Source organism: Coccidioides immitis (genome assembly GCF_000149335.2).
Source record: "Coccidioides immitis RS genomic scaffold supercont3.2, whole genome shotgun sequence".
NCBI classification, from domain to species: Eukaryota; Fungi; Ascomycota; class Eurotiomycetes; order Onygenales; family Onygenaceae; genus Coccidioides; species Coccidioides immitis.
The window spans coordinates 4,540,946-4,559,275 of NW_004504309.1; the positions used below are offsets into that span (position 1 = coordinate 4,540,946).

Genomic DNA, 18,330 nt, shown 5'->3' on the forward strand with positions numbered 1-18,330 from the left:
AGGACGCAACGACATGGTTGTTTGGCGCCTCCCCGGCCAGCCCGATAATCTGGGTCCTCGATCTGCACCAGAGCTATTTTCAGGCACAATTCCTGAGCAGGAGAGCCCCAACACGCGCCATCAACCCACTAGTTCCACACAATGAGGCCATGTAATGTACTTTGTGCATTGGCGTTGGGGTTGCAAACCAACTCGTTGACCATCCAGAAATGATGTTTGCAGATCAAGTATCTACATATCCACCTATATATAAAATCTAGGCGCGAGTGACCACCGGCGGATAGTTGAGATGCTAAGGACCCTACGATCTAGATAAATGGTAAGTCGCAACATGCATGATTAACTATACTCTGCACGCACGAGCGTCTAGCGCCATAAAATGGTAACTATACTACCTGCCTATCAAACTTCCTATATTGCGCAGATGATGGCACCACGACCAGCTTCCAAATAAGTAGAGACTCGGTGAATTTGGTAGCAAGGTGTCCTCTCCGGCCGGGTCCCACCACATGCCTTTCGAATTCCCTGTACAAGGAGTTGTCAATTCCGAAGCTGAGAATGCATTGGTGGTAGGGTTAGGATGTTTCCCGTATCGTGGAGAGAGGTCGCCGGAAAGGATTCGTAAATAGGACCCATGGTCTTTGTTGTCACTTTATAATCCGGTCTCCATCTCAAAATCAAACATAGGCAACTATTATTACTTTGCAGGTCGTTTTTGTTGAATGGTTTCCGATTCCTTTGCCAGAGACAATGAGTAATCTATGGGCTTGATTCCGACTAGCCACAATGATTTCCTAGGATGGAACAGACTCAAGCCTTCCGTTGGCGTGTCAATGTGGCTTCATGATCTCCAATGTTGACTTTAAATGACCCGACATGTATAGACTTGTCCGAGGTCCAAGGATCTTAACGTGGATGGTAAAGTTTCCACTAAAGACGTCATCGTGGTGCTCTAACAGCTCGTCTGCAGCCGTCAACACGGTGGCTCTTACGTGGACACTTTATGCTTTAGAAGGCATCGGGGTTATCTGGAAGAAACCGAATGCCGCTCCCGTATTAAGAACGGTGTAAGAAGAAACCAACCCTCTGGATAAGAGAAAAGGAAACAGCGGCGAAACACAAGCCGATCTCAATGTTGTGACGCTGAGTCAACAACACACGGAACCAGGAGCGTTATCGCGAAAAGATAGAGTTTATCCCGCAAATCTCCACGCAGCAATGCAGCATCGCTCCCGGTGTTTAGGTTTTCAAAACCCTTCCGCATTACAAATCTGTCATGCGAGGTTGTGGTGCCACGAGTCGGAACAAAATCAATCTGACTCTCAATAATGATTCGGTGTTGGTTTGGAACGATAGTTAATGTTCTCTTCAAGGAAGGGGCATAACGCTCTACGCCAGATGCCGCTATCGCCCGACTTAGAGCCCAGTATCTTAGACTACCATCCAAACTAACATGAAGGTAGCTGTCATGTTTTCTTTCATCCTTCGAAGCGGATTGGGCTGACATTCATGTCGTCATAAACGTGAAGGCAACCCTTTGGAATTCGCGCTCGCCCTTGTTGTCTCTGCTCAACACGCTGAGGAGGAATGACAGGAATTTCCCCCTACGCTGGGTCATTGTATGTTCAGCAAACATTACTGGAGCGGTGTTCAGTTGATATCCGTTGGTCCGTGCGATAACGCGTCGTTTGTTTGGTATATTGAACTGGGATTCGAAGACGTTAGGCGAAATATGGCAGCGTTCCTGTGGCAAGTGCTTCATCAAAAAAACAGCTAATATGTTCAGCTGCACGTCTAATAGGGGATGACATGCCGTGGAGGTAACCGCGACCTATCTGAACTGAATTCATGAGTGAGACGCGGTCCGACGCTTGCTGGCTCAACTCCACTCTCACTTTTCCATTCCATAGAATTCGGGCAGCGTCTCTTCTCCTGGCATGGCGATTTGTTATATGTCAGGACTATGAGTAACCAGGTATGTGAAGAAATCCAATTTAATCAGGATTGAGTGTTGTTTTATTTTGATGAGAGCCGCGCTGGAGACAACCTGGATGCAAATGGCCCCTCAGCTCGTCTTGATGGTGCCCAGCATCGTTTCGTGCAGATTGCTTCCGCTTTGCATGAAACTATTTTAGGCTCATGACCGGGAATGATAGCCCAGTGGATACACAGCTTTTTGTGGATCCAAACATTCGGAAAATTGTGCGGACGGATGCTCTATGGGTCTCCCTGCGCGACTCGTGCACGATCTCATCGTTCTGGCGTCTTTTAGCAGGAGGTGATCTTCGCCGACGGCGTTGTCAAGGGAGGACCAACTCCTTTATCCTGCACTTCTTTCCGCTATTCACATCCAAACGGACGTGAGAATTTCCTCCTTTTTTGGGTTAGTGTCACGTTACTGATGTATTTGCCGCGTCTGTAAATCTACCCAGCTTTCGATGGGGTCATGGGCAGGCTTGCGTTCAGGGATGGCTATCCCAGTCGGTACACGCATTTACCTGTCAAGCTACTGAACAACGCCTGACTCGAACTGTGGGCGGTGAAAACTGATCCAGGTATTTCGTTCATCCAAAAAGCCATGATGCAGGGGCGCCATCAAATGCCCCACCGGCCCGCCACATGGTTATTTTGAATTGGCAGCGCAATACCAATTCACATCTGTGTGCTCTCAGATATTTCTATTGGGCTAACTCACCCTCTAGAATGGAGGAGCGGGGCACAAGGCCAGGAGCAGGGAACGTCAACCAACTATAAGCCCAAAATAACCGTTTGCAAATAGTGGTCGCCGGTTATCTTTATGGTAAAGTAGTTACTCCGTACCGTCAGCAGAAAGGGGGCCGCCTTGATGCCTAACAGGCTCCCTCACACTCGCTGCCACATAAATTACTCTCCTTGTCCGAATAATCAATGTGAGAGGAGTCAGCGTCATCGCCGGCGCAAATTTCATGAGCCTCATCTCCGAGATTGAAAATAGCAACCAGCTGGGATGGTACAAAAGCACGGGGGAACCCCATCCTGCTTCTGATGAAAGCAAAATCGATGAGCCAGATTCCACTCAAAGTCACAATGGCAAACAGCCCTAATATTCCAAACCGTGAAGCAGTTCGACGAGCGTTAGAGTCAGCCAGAAACAGCGAAGATGGCCAGATAGATCCCAGGGTGAGCGCTATCCTTGAAACAGCTATCGGTGAGCTTTGGCGGAAATTACAATCACAGCCTGATACGTATATATTGAGTCGCGACGAGTTTGCACTCTTCAACTATTTCCGGGACCGATTTCGCGATTCCCCAATAGCTCAACGTGCGGTGGAGCGGTTTTGGAACAATTTCCGAGGGGCACCCTCTGATATTGACGAATTTATCTTGTGTGGTGGGCGCTGATAACCCGTTATTGGGTGTTGCCGATGGCCTTTGGGACGTAACTACGTTCTCCATTCCGATCTGAACATTCGCTTTCACCGACGTCCGTAAACGCACTTTTGGTTCATATGAAAGAGGGCAATACGAGATCCCAGCTCTCCGGCTCCAAATATATCAGTTCTCCGAATCAGTCCTTGGTATCCCATTCTCCTTCGTTCCCGCGTTTCTTCTTTCCTTTTGCTCTTTAATACGAGATGTCAGCACCGAGGCTCAATATCTTGATTATCTATGTCCGACTTGTTATTGGGTACAAGCTATGGTGAGATCTACTACGAGCCGCCTGCGAGACTCCGCACTTCAACTTATTTTTCGTCTTTAATACGGTACCTGAATTTTCGATTCACGATTCACGATTCACGAACTGGATGCTCGCCTGGCGTTGAGTGTATTGCTGCCACTGGGCCAGGACCAAATTTTGAAATCTATTATTCATAGTACGACCCAGCCCCCCGCCAACGTCCTTGTGTTAAATCCAACTATGAAAGGGTTTTGAGGGATATAGACGGAAATTGTTGTGCTGGTTGGGATTTTTGAGCATTGTCAACCAATACAGAGGTTTACCACACTAGTAATGATAACTGTATCAAAAGTACGGAGTACACAATCCGCAACCAAATTACTATAAAAATGTAATTTCTAGTTTCAGAACAATGGCCAGTCCAAATCTCCTCATTTCTCAAGTCCTCTCATCTCAACTATAATCAGTTTTATTCCTAACTAATTAGTTACTTAACTAGTTATTATTATTATCTATACAGTTAAAAACTATAAAAATTATTGTTTAAATTTATACACTGTATAGTATATTGTTACAAACTACAGAGTAGCTACAAATAACCACTTGATCGCCAAAGCTTCACAGAACACAACAGAAGGTGACATCTTAGTGTGAGATCTAGGTCAATCGCTTGGATCCTGGAATTGCTTGCCTCCTTCCAGGATCCAAGCAGTCAGTGATTCAGTCTTCTATTTTTGATATACTGTGAAATTAGCTAGCTACAAATCTATACAGATTGAATCTACTTACATATCACTCTCTATACTACAGCATCAAGCATTCAACTAGCTAGCTGCTATGCAAATGCTTGTTCTCTAACATTCTTCGCTACACGATAGCACATTAAACAAGACACATTGAAAGACCTGCTGGCGGTAGGGCTGAACTTGGCGAGGACACTCAGGGCCATCTACTTCCCCTTACATATATAATATACACAAATACAAAGAATTGAAAGGTTCTTGTACAAGTACTAGCTTGTAAAAAACATGGCCACAAATTCATTAGTTAATTAACTAGTTAACTACGGAGTAGTTGACTAACCTACTCCGTAGTTAATTCAGATAAGTCAAAAATTAAACCACTTCAAACTTTTCTCCTTTCCCCTGTTTGCAACAACATCAGTCTTGAACACCATGATCATGCATGATTTATAAATGTAGCAGGGTATCCCTCGAAATCGTTATGAAGCATTGACCAAAAATGCTGCTCTTGCCAAATGCTATCCAATTGCACATTGCATGTACCAGCGCTTCGAAAGCCAGACAAGATATGTTAGCGGCCGATGATGCTGCTGCGCCTCGGGATTTGATGGTCTTCAGCAGCGTATCGCCTTCTCAAGTACATGAGACATTACAGCCTTGCGGAGCCTACATCCAATCATTTTATACTGGAGCGCTCGTCACCACATATGGGCTCAATGAACACAAGTTACTTGTGGTCAATCTTAATAGGATATCTCGCCAATGAACTATGGACCAGAGGAAGATTCTTGCTTCCAAGTATGAAACTCGGCGTTCCCATTCAACACCTACGCTCCCAAGGAGAGAAAAGAAAGGAAAGGCTCTACCAGCCAATTGTTTTGGTAAAGCACCTTACTGTGTCACATTGTGCTCCGTGCTCTTCCACTTATAAAAGAGCCTTCAATTTCCTCAATTTCTTGCTACTATTACTTCCATACATGGCCCAAACATCTTCTCTCCTCTCTTGTTCTGCTTACGGTTTACCACAAGCTTGTTTCAGAGGCTTAGCTTCTGCGCCATTCCTATCATCATGTTCCGTACTATGTTCGTCAATTACCCGCTTAAAGCCTTTGGATGGTTTAGAGAAGGCATATATAAAGCAATCCTGAAAAGCGCATGGAAGCAGGGAAGGCAATAAAAAAGTTCTATGATGCAAACAAAGCCGACATGAATCGATGGGGTGTTACTGGGCCCAATGGAATGCTAGACGTGAAACTTGCTGCTGATGCTGACTAGAGGACCAAAACATGACGACTCCAAGAATCTCGACCCTAAAGGTGATCACTAGACTATGGAAATGATCAAGGAAAGTGGTGAATTTGATATGGCGCAGTCTAAACCACATTGTCTTGCATCACAAAGTAATCAGCAGACAGATACAAGTAATTTGTAGTAAGTAAGGTAAGACATCAGCCAAAGTGACAAGTCAACAAGGCAAGATTATGTTTATAAAGAGTTGGTCACTTGTTGTATAAATAGGCATTTGTGAGAAAACTAAAATGGTCAGATTACAGCGCTACTCGGTCAGGACCAACGTCCTGTCCTACTCCTCCTGTCCGCGAACGTATAATAGATAACCAGCGCCCCGCCGATCTGTACAAGGCCCCCATACTTCGTGCCACTATATTGGGCGGTCTTCACTGAGATAATGAATACAATAAAAACCTCTTTAGCAAAAACTCGGCTTCGAATCTCAAAGTTCTTTGGTTCAGCATCTCAGCTAGCATCGTTGGATCCTCTGAATCCTTATCCAGTCGCAGAGAACCGGACTATTACAAAACTAGGGGTTTTCATCCCATTTCCCTAGGCGATACTTTTCATTCTGCTCAGTACACTGTCCTGAGAAAATTGGGTTATGGGCAACATTCCACGGTTTGGCTAGCTAGAGATTCGAAGTACGTTGCCCGTTGCCGTCGTACACCAAACTAACTCGTCATGTAGATATCAGAGATACGTAGCATTCAAGGTGTTGAGAGCCGATTGTTACGGCGGCTCCCATGACATTTTTGAGAAAGAAATTCTTTCGAGAATTCTAGAAGTTTCTAATAAAAGTTCCCACAGAGGGCGCAACCATGTGTTGAGTCTTCTCGATCAATTTAAGCATACGGGACCAATGGAGATCATGTCTGTTTTGTATTTGACGTACTTGGACACCATCTGGACTTTCAAGCCGCCAAATACGAAGACGGAAAGCTGCCTTTGAAATCTGTGAAAGTGATAACACGACAGCTTCTTCTTGGGCTTGATTTCCTGCATCGAGAGTGTGGCATCATTGATACAGGTATGGCATAAGATACCGCATAAATTTCTGGCCTTTTGCTTCAATGCTGACATCCTTACCATCGATAGATCTGAAACCAACAAATATACTTCTAGAGCTGGAAAACCCGAATCATGCTATTTCTCAGTATTTGTCGGAAGTTCCCGCGCGGGCCGATTGTCAACGTGGGATTACAGTGCCGCTCCGAGAGGTTATCACAACACCGCTGGTCTCGGAGATGATAGACCCTCGCATCAGAATAATTGATTTCGGCGTTGGTACCTAGGCTACGTCGCATTTCTTCACACACGAAACTTATCTTGATTATAGCGACTTGGGGGGAAGATCGTCTGTCAAACCTAATCCAGTCGCCAGCTCTGAGGGCTCCTGAGGTGACTATCGGCGCCCCTTGGGATACTGGTGTCGATATATGGAGCCTCGGATGTCTTGTAAGAAAATTTCATTGTTTGTTGGGCTATGGCGCGAATTATCTTGACATATACACCGGATATTGATAGGTTATGGAGTTTGTCCAAGGGATAGTTCTGTTCTCCGGTGAAGCATCAGAGAACGGGACATGGACCGCTGAAGATGATCATCTAGCAAGAATTATTGAAATCCTCGGCCCGTTCCCACTTGACTTCATAAAAAAAGGGAATCGAGCCGCAGAATTCTTTGACAAACAAGGTACTGTACATTCATTCTATTGATGCCATTGATATCCTGTTACCATCCTAACGCGCCTTGCTTCCAGGGAATCTTCTCCGAATCCCTAACTTGAAACCCACGAGACTTGAGCGCCTGATAAACGGCACAACGAAGCCTTTCCTGAAAACTAGTGATATGCCCGATTCTGAAGTCCATATCTTTATTGATTTCATTAAAGGCATGCTAGAAATTGACCCGGAGACTCGAAAGTCTGCAGCAGAATTATTGCATCACAAATGGATCTGTCTATAGAAGTTGACAAAGTTGGCAGAGGAGGAAATTCTGGAATACTAATCAAGTGCGAACAACCTAATGACAACATAGGATTTCCAGAATTACATATGATACAATCTTTGAATGAGACAGAAGCTGTCGGGAAAACAATCCATGAAGCATTTAGCAACATAGAAAGAAAATACCTCCTTACCCTGAAAATATCTGAATTATGTCAGTCCCTGGGAGTGTTAGACTAGGTGTTTTTCAAAACGCCAATCTGGTATAGGGATTAGACGCCGTTGGGATGGAAGATATCTAATCCAAAAGAGTCACTACACAGAAGACAACAATGTCACAATTGAACAATAACGCGGCCTCTTCTTGAAATTCGTCCTCTTAATACCCTGTATACCTAAGTTGAACACTAGCTTTCTTCTGTATATTGCTCCTCTGTGCCTTATTAACGTTAACTCTGTTGAGAAGGAGAAAAAGCAGCTTTGAAAAGCTTTAAAGTCGGTCTTGCACTTGTATTACTGAGAATAACTATTCAAGAAAAACTAATAAGAAGTATCAAGCATGAACTATCAGATAAGTACAGTGTTAGAAGCTAGATAATGATATATAAAATATTAGAAGAAATTGGGCACTATAACTTCTATACAATATTCTTTTCAATTTTCTACTAAATTTTAAAAATTGAAACTAATTCTACAAGATCTACTCCGTAGTTGAATTTCTCTTCCGCAAACTTTTTGCTAAGAACTATCATCAAAACGCCCACGTTGAGGCTCGAATCGTTGAGGCTCGAATCCCTTACCAACAGCGATCAGGATGTAGGCGCCTTGTTCAATATAATATATCAAACTAATTATGCAGAGGCTCCTCGTTATTTCGGGAATAATCCTTGCCAAAATAATTCCATAGTTACTAGATATCGATAGCCTATACTCTTGCAGGTGTGGTGCATTACGTCAAGGCTTGGGGCGTCGCCAATTTATCAGGGATGCCAGATCTGGGACCAACACCGGAGATCTCGAGGCACCGCTCGCTGAGGCTCGCTCTTTGAAATGGATTTAAAATCATACGAAGATCTGTTAGTTGGTCAGTCAAGAAAGGCATACTTGTATTTGCAGTCCACGCGGAAGGGACACTAAAAACATCTGAATATCCCGTAACTCTTTCTGGTTGGAAGTTCGATTAGGTTTAACTCTGAATTTGGTATCCACACCGAAAACTTTTAAGGATACTTGCACGCCAGCTGGCTTGCAGGGGGCGAAGTTATCGGGATAGTGGCTACGAACCATTTATAACTATTAACAGTGACTGGGTGGTTAATCAATGGAGGAGCTGACATTTGTTGGTGACTTGCATCAGCTGCCAAGGGTTAAGCATGGACTTTCTGTAGCCATGCAGCTTGGATATGTAAGTTACATACAGATCTAAATTTGGGACAGAGTCCCTATAGCCCTGAGGTAAATGAATGATTGTACTCCGTATTGGGTGAAGATATCGAGGTCTAAAGGAACAGAGAAATAGGCTGCTGAAGGCCTCCCTCGCTTTTTTCAAAGAAGCATAAACGTTCAAACCTAAAAATTGATCATTAACTCCATGAAATGCAGTTTGGTCTTGTCTATTAATTTATTTTTATCTTGCTTTACAAGCAGTCACCTCTAAACCTGTAATGCATGCCATATGTGTATGTATGCATACTGACATTAATATCATGGTAGTAGAGATGCACAATTGCATTCTATAAAATGTCTAAAAGAAAGAAGGGAAGAGATTAAAGATCATAAGATCAAAATTGTAAGGAGAAGGAATAGATCCGTGTCTGGAAAGAGGTCGACGCTTAAACAAAAAATTGGGCATGAATCCGTGGTTATTCAGGTAGAGTTCGGTCTAACTGAATCGCATTTGGATTGGTGCCTATACTTTTATGTTAGAAACCTGGGATGCTTTTGAAGAACAAGAGGAACATACAGTCCACCAAAGGTCTTTTGGTCTGAGTGGAGCTGATGCCAGTCAATCTGCCCTTTTCGACATCCTTTCTTGTAGCGCCAGCTCGAGATTTAGGAAGACCCATGGAAACAAGGAATTTGACCGTCTCGGTCCATTCGACGTCTTTGCGCTTTTCGTCCCAGTGCAGTTCCTCTGCCATTATATCCACAACGGTAGGGAGGGCTTCAAGGGCAGCTCGGGCATTGAGGAATGCTAACCTAGTCCTCCTGGCGAGAACATCAACCGCCGTTTGCGCGTATTCACGACGAACAGCATATCGAATTTCGCCATCAATAAATGGATAGAGTGGAGATATGCGAACTCCACATAGAGGGAAACGTATATTCGTTGGCGATGACATAGCAGCTACTTCCCAGGCACGATCCCCATATGATTCTGTAAGGTGCTTAGCAACGTCAGTAGCCAGCCCAAAGTGCTGTATAAGGTTAATGAACAAAGTTTTTGAGTATCCGTGAGCGCCTATCAGGCGGACTTGATGTGTTTGGCAGGAGCCATCAAGAATAGCTTTGTCGACGTGATAGCCAGTGCCACTGATGTCAGGAACTATCCGAAGGGCTCGAGGTTGAAGATTAAATTGCTTAATCGCCTCATCCACAGCTTCCTCTGCCATCTGGCGGTATGTGGTCCATTTTCCACCAGCACAAGTCAACAAGCCGGATTTGGATACGGAAACCAAATGGCTTCGAACCAGGGACTCTGTATTCTTAGCCTTAGGATCACGCACCAGCGGTCGGATGCCAGACCAAGCAGCAAGTACGTCATCTCGTCGAACGTTGATATCTGGAGCTAAGTATCCTCTGATCTCTGATAGGATCCAATTAATGTCATCTTCCGAAGGTATCGGCTGTGGCGTTATCGTAGTTGGGCTATCTGTGGTGCCCGCAATCGTATTCCCTTGCCAAGGAAGGAAGAAAATCACTCTGCCATCAGAAGTGGCCGGGTCGATGAGTCCCATCTTCGCTGGGCTATAGTATCCTGGCAGGATCACATGAGCGCCAGAACTCGGCGCTACAATCTCAGCGATATTAGGATCATCCATCCTTCGAATAGAATCTGTAAAAGGTCCGGTTGCGTTTATGACCCCCTTAGCGCGAACGGTGAATTCCTGGGCTTCTTGACCGTTTCTTTCGGCGATAAGATCCTTCACACGCGCCCCAGTAAGCCTTCCATTTGCATCTTTAGTCAAGCCAGTTACTTCCATATGATTCACCACGGTACATCCGTATATAGCGGCCGTCATAGCCAGCGACACGTTCATACGCGAATCATTATGGGCCCCATCTGCCACGGGTTAGCTCAATGCACCACCGATGCAGCGAACAGGTATCTCAGGGATTTACCATAATAAACCAACGCCCCGAATAAGTTGTCCTTTTTCAGCATTGGGAAGGCATCTAGTGCTTTACTCTTAGGCAAAAAATATGAGCTCTCAATTCCTTCGGAGCCTGCCAAGAAGTCATAAAACTTGGTCCCTGCCCAAAAATACGGAACCTGCCACCACCTTTGAACTGGAACCATGATTGGCAGCCACGTTGAGAGATGAGGGGCTGTATGAAGGAAATATTTCCTTTCGCGTAAGGCTTCCTTAACTAGTGAATACCTTTTAGGAGGCACGCCGTTAGGACGATGAATCTCAGGAAAGACAATTTGACCGAGGAAACGTACTGGTTGTAGTCAAGTTCCCAGACTGCTTTTTCCAAATAGCGGACGCCCCCGTGCACCAGCTTCGTGCTCTTACTGCTCGTTCCAGCACTGAAATCGTCGCGTTCCACAACGGCGACTTTCAAACCGCGAGTAGCTGCGTCAAGGGCGATGCCAGCTCCGGTTGCTCCAGCGCCGATGACAAGGAGATCGAAGGGCTCCTCATCATGAGCGGCAGTGGCTCCATTGCCTCCTTTGCCATCAAAAAGTTGCTTTCCTTTAATGGTGCCTTGGAGGCTCCCCGCCGAGCTCCTCTTTAAATCACGTATCTGCTCATCTCGGGTCTTTATATAAGGGAATTGCGGGGGCAATAGCTTCCCGCCTTCGCCATAACGAGGAGGCGGGACGGCAGCTGGATCGGATCCTGGAATATTCCGCGGCCGGTAAGTTATATAAAGGACGCCGCCCGCTCCCGCAAAAGCCGCGACCGTATAAAAGAAAGTTTTCAGAAACCGATTAGGCGGTCTGGTAGCCATTGTCCTGGGTCATATATGGCTGAGGAGGACGAGTCCGCAAAAATGAGACCAGATATCTTGCGCTTTTAGATTCCACGAAGGCGTCTCTCAAGGCAAGGATCGGTTTTTTTTTGGGGGGGGGGGGGGGGGGGGGGGAGGATTTGTTCAAGCGCCACAGTTTCGCATGTGATTGAACAACGGCCGATAGCTATGTACCAACCAAAATCTTGAGTCGGGTCAAGTAAAAATACAATATTGACCGAGGAAAGGAGGGCAGAGGAGAAGGCGTAACTAATACATGCTAGGATGACAAACGGACCATAGTGGAATCAAAGAAGAAGATGAACGATGAACGAAACGGCCGCTTGCAAAAGTCGGATGCGAAAAAAGCCTTGGGGAAAAGCTTTGGGCGAGCGATCGTCACCAGGGAAGAGAGTTACCTCGCGACACATGGGCACCGACGTAATCCCACCCGTGAAAGAAGGTACCCCGAAGTACTCCTTCTCCGGCGAAACGTCATTCCTCGCGAGGAACGCTAGCGCTTCCCGGCCAATCAGAGTCCGAACCCGCATCACACTTATTGCCCAAAAGGGATTTAGCGCGCTGGGTCATTAAAATTCCGTTCCGATTCCAGGCACGGGCCGCTCGCATGCATGTGACAGATCACGTAATCAGAGGCGTGGTTTTTCCGCTAAATTTCCAGAAAGCCCTCGCTGGTTTCCCTCCGGCCAGGCAGTGCGAAGCGGACTTTGTGCCAATGGGTTTTGTGGTATCTTGTCAATCTGGCATGTATCGCGTTTCGTACGGGGCCGTTCTCCTTTCAATGCGGAGTTGAAGCATCTGTGGCCGACGGTAGCCTTGAATATGCCAGAAGGACCAGCGCGATCTCGAGGAACGGGGAGGAGGGTAAAAAAAAAAAAAAAAAAAGGAAAGGTTATCACGATAGACGAAGTGTTTTGTTGACAAAGGAACCCTCTAGGAATCAATTGCCCGTCTTGTAGTACAGCCGCGTGCAGATACACTTGTACGAAAGGTACGAGGCTGGATTAAATTTTGGCCCCTTTCGAACTGCCTACTTCGCACTCCCGCCGCGATCCGACGACTGCGGGATTAAGATCCGGAACACACTCATCTCAAAAGCGTGATGGGGAAAAAAGCGAATGCCAGATTTGTTATCATCAACGCACAACGTAGATTTTCCCTCCAGATTGGAAAAGGCACGGCGCGGAATGATTCCGAGGGACGGGAATTTGCCCCAAGCAATCTGATCTCCACCATCCCCAGGTTTGCACTGTTTTCATCCCGAAAGCCCGACCGCCGACCGGCTCACCGAATTATGTAACTTCTCCGTACCCCAGCCGATCCGTCCTCTCAGTGTGGGGGAAAAGCTGGGCCGGGGAAGCTCGTCCACGGCGGAACAAATTCCATCGCTCTTCTAGCCCCATGTAGCCGCCGCTCACGGCTATAATAATAATAGAATGAACAGCCCCGTCGTGGGAAGAACACTGGTCGTCCATCGTCATCATCGTCAAGTCGAGACGAGAATTCCGACATGGCGTTGTCATCGTTCATTTCTGCGCTCAATTCGCAGGCCATCGCACATCCGTTTCATGCACTTGGAGTCCTTGCGCTGTTGATTCCCGGGATTTATGTCATCGCCAATGAATTCGTCCGAGCGGCTGCTCGTGTTCCCGGCTTCAAGGGACCAAAGGGCTTTCCCCTGATCGGAAACCTGGCTCAGATTCGAGTGAATGCCGCCGAGCAGTACCGCAGGTGGTCCAAGAAATATGGGCCAGTCTACCAGATTCAACTCGGCAACATTCCCGTTATCGTCGTGAACTCGGCAGCGGCGGCCAAAGTCCTATTCGGTCAAAATGCACAGGCTCTGAGTTCTCGCCCGGAGTTCTATACGTTCCACAAGGTGAGCGCCACGCTTCTCGTTGTTATCCGGCTGCATCTCGAAAGAAGAATGATGTACTGATGAATAACGTAACCCGCAAATTAGGTCGTATCAAATACCGCTGGAACAACTATTGGAACATCTCCGTTTAGTGAGTCCCTCAAACGACGTAGAAAGGGTGCAGCTTCTGCTCTGAATCGACCCTCCGTCCAAACCTATGTCAGCCATCTCGACCTCGAATCTAAGGATTTCGTCGCCGAGCTTATGAAGTATGGAAAGGCTGGGCGGGCTGCTGTGGACCCTATGCCCATGATCCAACGACTCAGTCTGAGTTTGGCTCTTACACTGAACTGGGGAGTCCGCATGGCTTCTCAAGAGGAAGAGCTCTTTGCCGAAATCACCCATGTTGAGGATGAGATAAGTCGCTTCCGAAGCACGACTGGCAACTTGCAAGATTATATTCCACTTCTTCGTTTGAATCCTTTCAGTGTTGGCTCCAAGAAGGCTGCCGAAATGCGCGACCGTCGCGACAAGTATTTGAACTATCTAAATCGTGGGTTGGAGGAGAGAATGGCTAAAAACGAACACAAGCCGTGCATCCAAGCGAATGTTATGCTCGATAAGGAGGCTAGACTCAACAATGTTGAACTCACATCCATCAGTTTGACTATGCTGTCGGGCGGTCTGGATACTATCACAACTCTGGTAGCTTGGAGTATCGGTATGCTTGCTGAACGACCTGACATCCAAGATAAAGCCGCAGCAGCTATTAAGCAATATCACTCGATTGATAAGCCGCTCTGTGATCCCACCGATGATCAGAGCTGTGAGTATATCGTGGCGCTTGTCAGAGAATGCTTGAGGTGAGCTACGACATATCTACGTTTCATGAGCGGTATTTGAGTAACCAATTTTTGTTTCCTAGATATTACACTGTTCTTCGTCTAGCATTGCCACGAACATCCATCAAGGACATTACCTACCAAGGAAAAGTTATTCCCAAAGGCAGCGTCTTCTTCCTCAATGCCTGGGCTTGTAACATGGGTAAGAATGTGGAAATTTTTCTGCCTTTTTTTTTTCTTCCAACTTTCTCTAACGCTTTACTACTGTAGATCCTGAAGTATGGTCAGATCCCGAAATTTTCAGACCCGAACGTTGGTTGGAACAACCCGATGCTCCAATGTTCACCTATGGGGTTGGCTACCGTATGTGTGCTGGCTCCCTCCTGGCCAACCGGGAACTTTACCTCGTGTTCCTTCGCATGTTGAACTGTTTCCGCATCGAACCAGAGGGCAGGATTGAGTGGGACCCAATCAAGGGCAACTCAGACCCAACCAGCTTGGTTGCCATCCCCAAGAAATACAGCGTCAGGTTTGTCCCGAAGAAAGAAAAACTCTTGACCGAAGCTCTTGAAAATTTCATCCCCTTGGCGGCATAAAAGATGCGACCATAATGATATCAACGAGAGGGTGGCCTTTTAGCATCATGGATGCCCTTGCCTGCGCACCCGTGGCTAATCCGCCTTGCTAAACATTTTGGGCAACGGCTTATCCTGTCGGTTGCTACCATCCTCGATTTACCGCGCAACGCTGTTTTGGTTGGTTACACAGTTACCAACCCACTCATGCACCGCATGTTACCTTATTCAACCTGACTTTCGCAACCTGAGTCCGGATAGCCCGCTTTAAAGTGTGGGCTTTTCTGCGGGTGGGACTTTTAACTACCGGGTTCGCGTGTCACCACTCTTGCTGACGATGTGGAACCACATGGAGCCTCGAAAGCAATACTGAGGCAAACACCTTCCTTCTCAGACAATCGGCTTCACGGACGCCGGCGAAGTGACAGCCAAGCATAACGTGCTCCGAGTAAAGGCATCTTCATTAAATTTCCATGCAAATGAGTTTTTGACCATGTTGGGCGCGGTATGTTGTCCTCATAGTTGTATAAATGATCTTGAATGTTTCTTGTTGTTATGCTTTTTGCGATAGCGTTGGCCAAAGGAGCATTGTTTCGCATCTGGCTTGTATACGCTAGGTAGGTATAGTTGAGAGAACATTTTTTGATCGAATGAAACAAAATTCCCTGGGGTAAAAAGAAAAGCCCTGAATCACTTCTGGGACTTCGTCTCTCGCTTTAATTTTGGGTCTATAGCTTAAGACTGACTCCCCGCACTTTGTGCTTTTGACGCAAGGAAAACTGTTCCGAAGTAAAGGTGTAGAGACTTCCCCCATTTACAGAGTGGAAAATGTCAGCTACAACCCAAACAGCGTGGATTGGTTATGATGTCGAAATATAGGCATTGATTATAAATGAATACCATCCGCTTTTGCACCGCGGTGAGGTGGTCAAAAATTCCCCTCAAGGCAGCCGCTGAACCGTCTTCTCGTTTTAACTGGCCTGAAATGGGGTGCAGAACCATTTGTCTTCGGTGGAAAATTTTAGGCTTCCCGGCATACAAGGATCGTCGGACGACATCTCCAACGGGCACTTGGGTAGTGAGATTCAGAGTTTTAAAAGGATATTGGGAGAAAAAGTCGTGCAAAGACGATGAACCGTGTGCACATCGCGAGTTGCGGGTTTTGTACTATGATGCAAATACATCGAGGGTAAAATGGGTGGTACGTACTCCGTACCTGGGAGATAAAGCAACGCATGCATGAAAGGGAAAGGCGTGAAGGAATAAGGTGAAAGAAATCTAGACTTCTCTTATCCTTGAGGGATGAGTAGTTATGTTAAGTCCTTCAGTGTTCTATAGTATGGGTCCGCTGGCCGAAGCTTTGATAGAAAACGTAAACAAATCAAAATTAAGATCAAACGGCGGCTGCCATTCGCGACAAACGTGGCATCGAACGCTTCGACAGGCCCCAGTCATGCTGCGAACTCCGGCGTATCGATACCAGCCGCCCAAGTATGGGTCAGGCCCTGAGGAGACAATGGGACCACAAAACTCGAAACCATTTCTATTGGATTTCCGCAGCGGAGTATCGGCCTGCTGTCAAAGTTTGAGAAAAGAGGTTAAAAGGTGGCATCTCCCATATGGATCCGGAAGACGCAGTGTGTGCCCATATCGAATCGCATGTTGCGGGAACGGCTCCCAGCACCCGAATTTCAATTAATCCGACTTGATTCGTTGCCCTGACCAGCAAATGCAGTTCGAGACGCATTATGTATGTACCAAATATACCATGTATACATATGCTCCAGACAAGGAATGGTCGCGTTTTGACATGCAATGCAATGCAGGCGATGCCCCAAATGTAATATGTATGCAGAAATAAGTGCCTGTCTGGATAGGCGTCTCGGTTCCTCGGCATGCAAACACCATACTTGTGATTTCCTTCAAGACTATGCTCCACATGTCGTCGAGCGGTGCCAAAAATGCGGCACTGGTGAATACGGGGAACTCCGTTTGGAGGAACTAATGAATAATCTGCCGCCCTTGAATCTTTTGCGGGGACACGGCGTGGTGGAGCAGCGAACATGGGACGGGCCACGCCTTGTCAACCCCACAACACAAGAGATCCAAGAACAAATCTCAAAATTGAATGCGAGGGAAGGAGAAAAAGAAAGGAGGGAAAAAAAAAAAAAAAAAAGGAGGAAAGAAAAGAAAAATAAATCTCTCTCATGGACATACACAATATGTGGCCATTTCAAGGTATGAATAGGAAACAGCTAGAAACAGGATGGATCACCATGAGTAAGAAGTTTGCAACTCGATCGTGGGCTTGAACTCGGGTGTTAGCAAGGTTGGCAGGAGAAGATCTCGATGGTGTGCGTGAGATTCACGGAGCAGCTGGAAATTTTTCAATCAAGCTTGGGATAGCTTTGTTTTCGAACGGGTGGCATTTTGTTCAATCCACAGCCAAGCAAGGACGGTGCGCGTGGCTGCAAGCTACTGCATCTATCCAAGAAACCTTTATGCCGGTCGGGTTTCCTGAATCGTCTTCGTGCAGCATTCCAGGTCCCAGCAATTTGAGGGCTGATCGACGCAGGGAAAGGGAGATTTGAATGTTGCGTGGTTTTTTTTCTTCCCGTCGAGGACCGGGGACCGATTATTCATGGAACGAGGCACGAGCGACGCAGAGAACACCACAGGGTTCTCACCACGGGCAATTGCTGCGAACCCTCGCCTCCTGATCGATGTCTGTTCTGAGGTGGCATCTCGAGCTTTGACGCCCAGTTCTTTCAGCTTGGTTTCGGAGGTTTCAAGGTGCGGACAAGCGTGCTATGTAATTGGGTTCAACCGCTGGCCCAAGAACCAAAAGGTCTTGCCAGCCAAAGGCGTTTCGCCATCTCATGAGATGCCGGTAAAGGCGCCTTCGTTTTTTTTTTTTTTCTTTTCTTTTTTTTTTTTTTAAATCCTCACCCACGGCATTAAATAGCCTGCCAAGGCACGACCTGGTTTGCATAACAGCCTTCATTTTGCCTGCTCCAAACCACTGTTGCACATACCAAATTTGTGCCACATATTGGTATCAGTGGGGGAACACAATGTCTACTCCTTAGAACAACACAGTTTCAGCAAATGAAATGTCTACAAATGAGGAGAGAACTGTTGATTGAGTGGCAGGAACTGAAATGCTGATTATCAAACTGGATAACGAGAGGAGAAAACGTGGAACCCCAGGGTA

General features: G+C 46.5%; 7 protein-coding genes across 7 annotated transcripts; 6 read left to right on the forward strand and 1 right to left on the reverse strand.

The window, feature by feature from the left end:
- The first annotated feature begins 2,521 nt into the window (after positions 1-2,521).
- On the forward strand, positions 2,522-4,091 carry CIMG_07201 (uncharacterized protein). Its single transcript, XM_001243304.2, has one exon. The coding sequence runs from the start codon at positions 3,025-3,027 to the stop codon at positions 3,379-3,381; it is 357 nt and encodes a 118-aa protein (XP_001243305.2). The 5' UTR covers positions 2,522-3,024; the 3' UTR covers positions 3,382-4,091.
- A 1,997-nt stretch (positions 4,092-6,088) lies between these two features.
- On the forward strand, positions 6,089-7,660 carry CIMG_07202 (CMGC/SRPK protein kinase; the record flags this gene model as incomplete). The annotated part of the gene is made up of 8 exons (XM_001243305.2): positions 6,089-6,146; positions 6,248-6,335; positions 6,382-6,491; positions 6,542-6,721; positions 6,790-6,978; positions 7,031-7,149; positions 7,219-7,387; positions 7,455-7,660. 8 exons carry the CDS (start codon positions 6,089-6,091, stop codon positions 7,658-7,660), a joined length of 1,119 nt encoding a protein of 372 aa, XP_001243306.2.
- A 1,568-nt stretch (positions 7,661-9,228) lies between these two features.
- Positions 9,229-11,824, reverse strand: CIMG_07203 (glycerol-3-phosphate dehydrogenase). Its single transcript, XM_001243306.2, has 4 exons — positions 11,309-11,824; positions 10,984-11,243; positions 9,605-10,924; positions 9,229-9,550 (listed from the first exon to the last, which is right to left on the reverse strand). Exons 1-4 carry the CDS (start codon positions 11,818-11,820, stop codon positions 9,504-9,506), a joined length of 2,139 nt encoding a protein of 712 aa, XP_001243307.2. The 5' UTR covers positions 11,821-11,824; the 3' UTR covers positions 9,229-9,503.
- Positions 11,825-12,007: 183 nt separating this feature from the next.
- CIMG_13119 (uncharacterized protein) lies at positions 12,008-13,090 on the forward strand. The gene has a single exon (XM_004445403.1). The coding sequence runs from the start codon at positions 12,148-12,150 to the stop codon at positions 12,412-12,414; it is 267 nt and encodes an 88-aa protein (XP_004445460.1). The 5' UTR covers positions 12,008-12,147; the 3' UTR covers positions 12,415-13,090.
- Positions 13,091-13,351: 261 nt separating this feature from the next.
- CIMG_13120 (3-hydroxyphenylacetate 6 hydroxylase) lies at positions 13,352-15,137 on the forward strand (the record flags this gene model as incomplete). The annotated part of the gene is made up of 4 exons (XM_001243307.1): positions 13,352-13,720; positions 13,805-14,562; positions 14,625-14,743; positions 14,812-15,137. The coding sequence occupies 4 exons, from the start codon at positions 13,352-13,354 to the stop codon at positions 15,135-15,137; spliced, it is 1,572 nt and encodes a 523-aa protein (XP_001243308.1).
- A 472-nt stretch (positions 15,138-15,609) lies between these two features.
- Positions 15,610-16,625, forward strand: CIMG_07205 (uncharacterized protein; the record flags this gene model as incomplete). The annotated part of the gene is made up of 5 exons (XM_001243308.2): positions 15,610-15,621; positions 15,851-15,946; positions 15,996-16,035; positions 16,142-16,317; positions 16,455-16,625. 5 exons carry the CDS (start codon positions 15,610-15,612, stop codon positions 16,623-16,625), a joined length of 495 nt encoding a protein of 164 aa, XP_001243309.2.
- Positions 16,626-16,931: 306 nt separating this feature from the next.
- Positions 16,932-17,360, forward strand: CIMG_13121 (uncharacterized protein; the record flags this gene model as incomplete). Its single annotated transcript, XM_004445405.1, has 1 exon — positions 16,932-17,360. One exon carries the CDS (start codon positions 16,932-16,934, stop codon positions 17,358-17,360), a length of 429 nt encoding a protein of 142 aa, XP_004445462.1.
- Positions 17,361-18,330: the final 970 nt, after the last annotated feature.

Excerpts from the sequence above, each read along its gene's own strand:
- CIMG_07201 (XM_001243304.2), top strand. The coding sequence starts at position 3,025 with ATGAAAGCAAAATCGATGAGCCAGATTCCACTCAAAGTCACAATGGCA.
- CIMG_07203 (XM_001243306.2), bottom strand. The coding sequence starts at position 11,820 with ATGGCTACCAGACCGCCTAATCGGTTTCTGAAAACTTTCTTTTATACG. Across the intron at positions 11,244-11,308 it reads TGGGAACTTGACTACAACCA|GTATTCACTAGTTAAGGAAG; the intron begins GTACGTTTCCTC and ends GCCTCCTAAAAG. Across the intron at positions 9,551-9,604 it reads CAAAAGACCTTTGGTGGACT|GCACCAATCCAAATGCGATT; the intron begins GTATGTTCCTCT and ends ATAAAAGTATAG.
- CIMG_13119 (XM_004445403.1), top strand. The coding sequence starts at position 12,148 with ATGAACGAAACGGCCGCTTGCAAAAGTCGGATGCGAAAAAAGCCTTGG.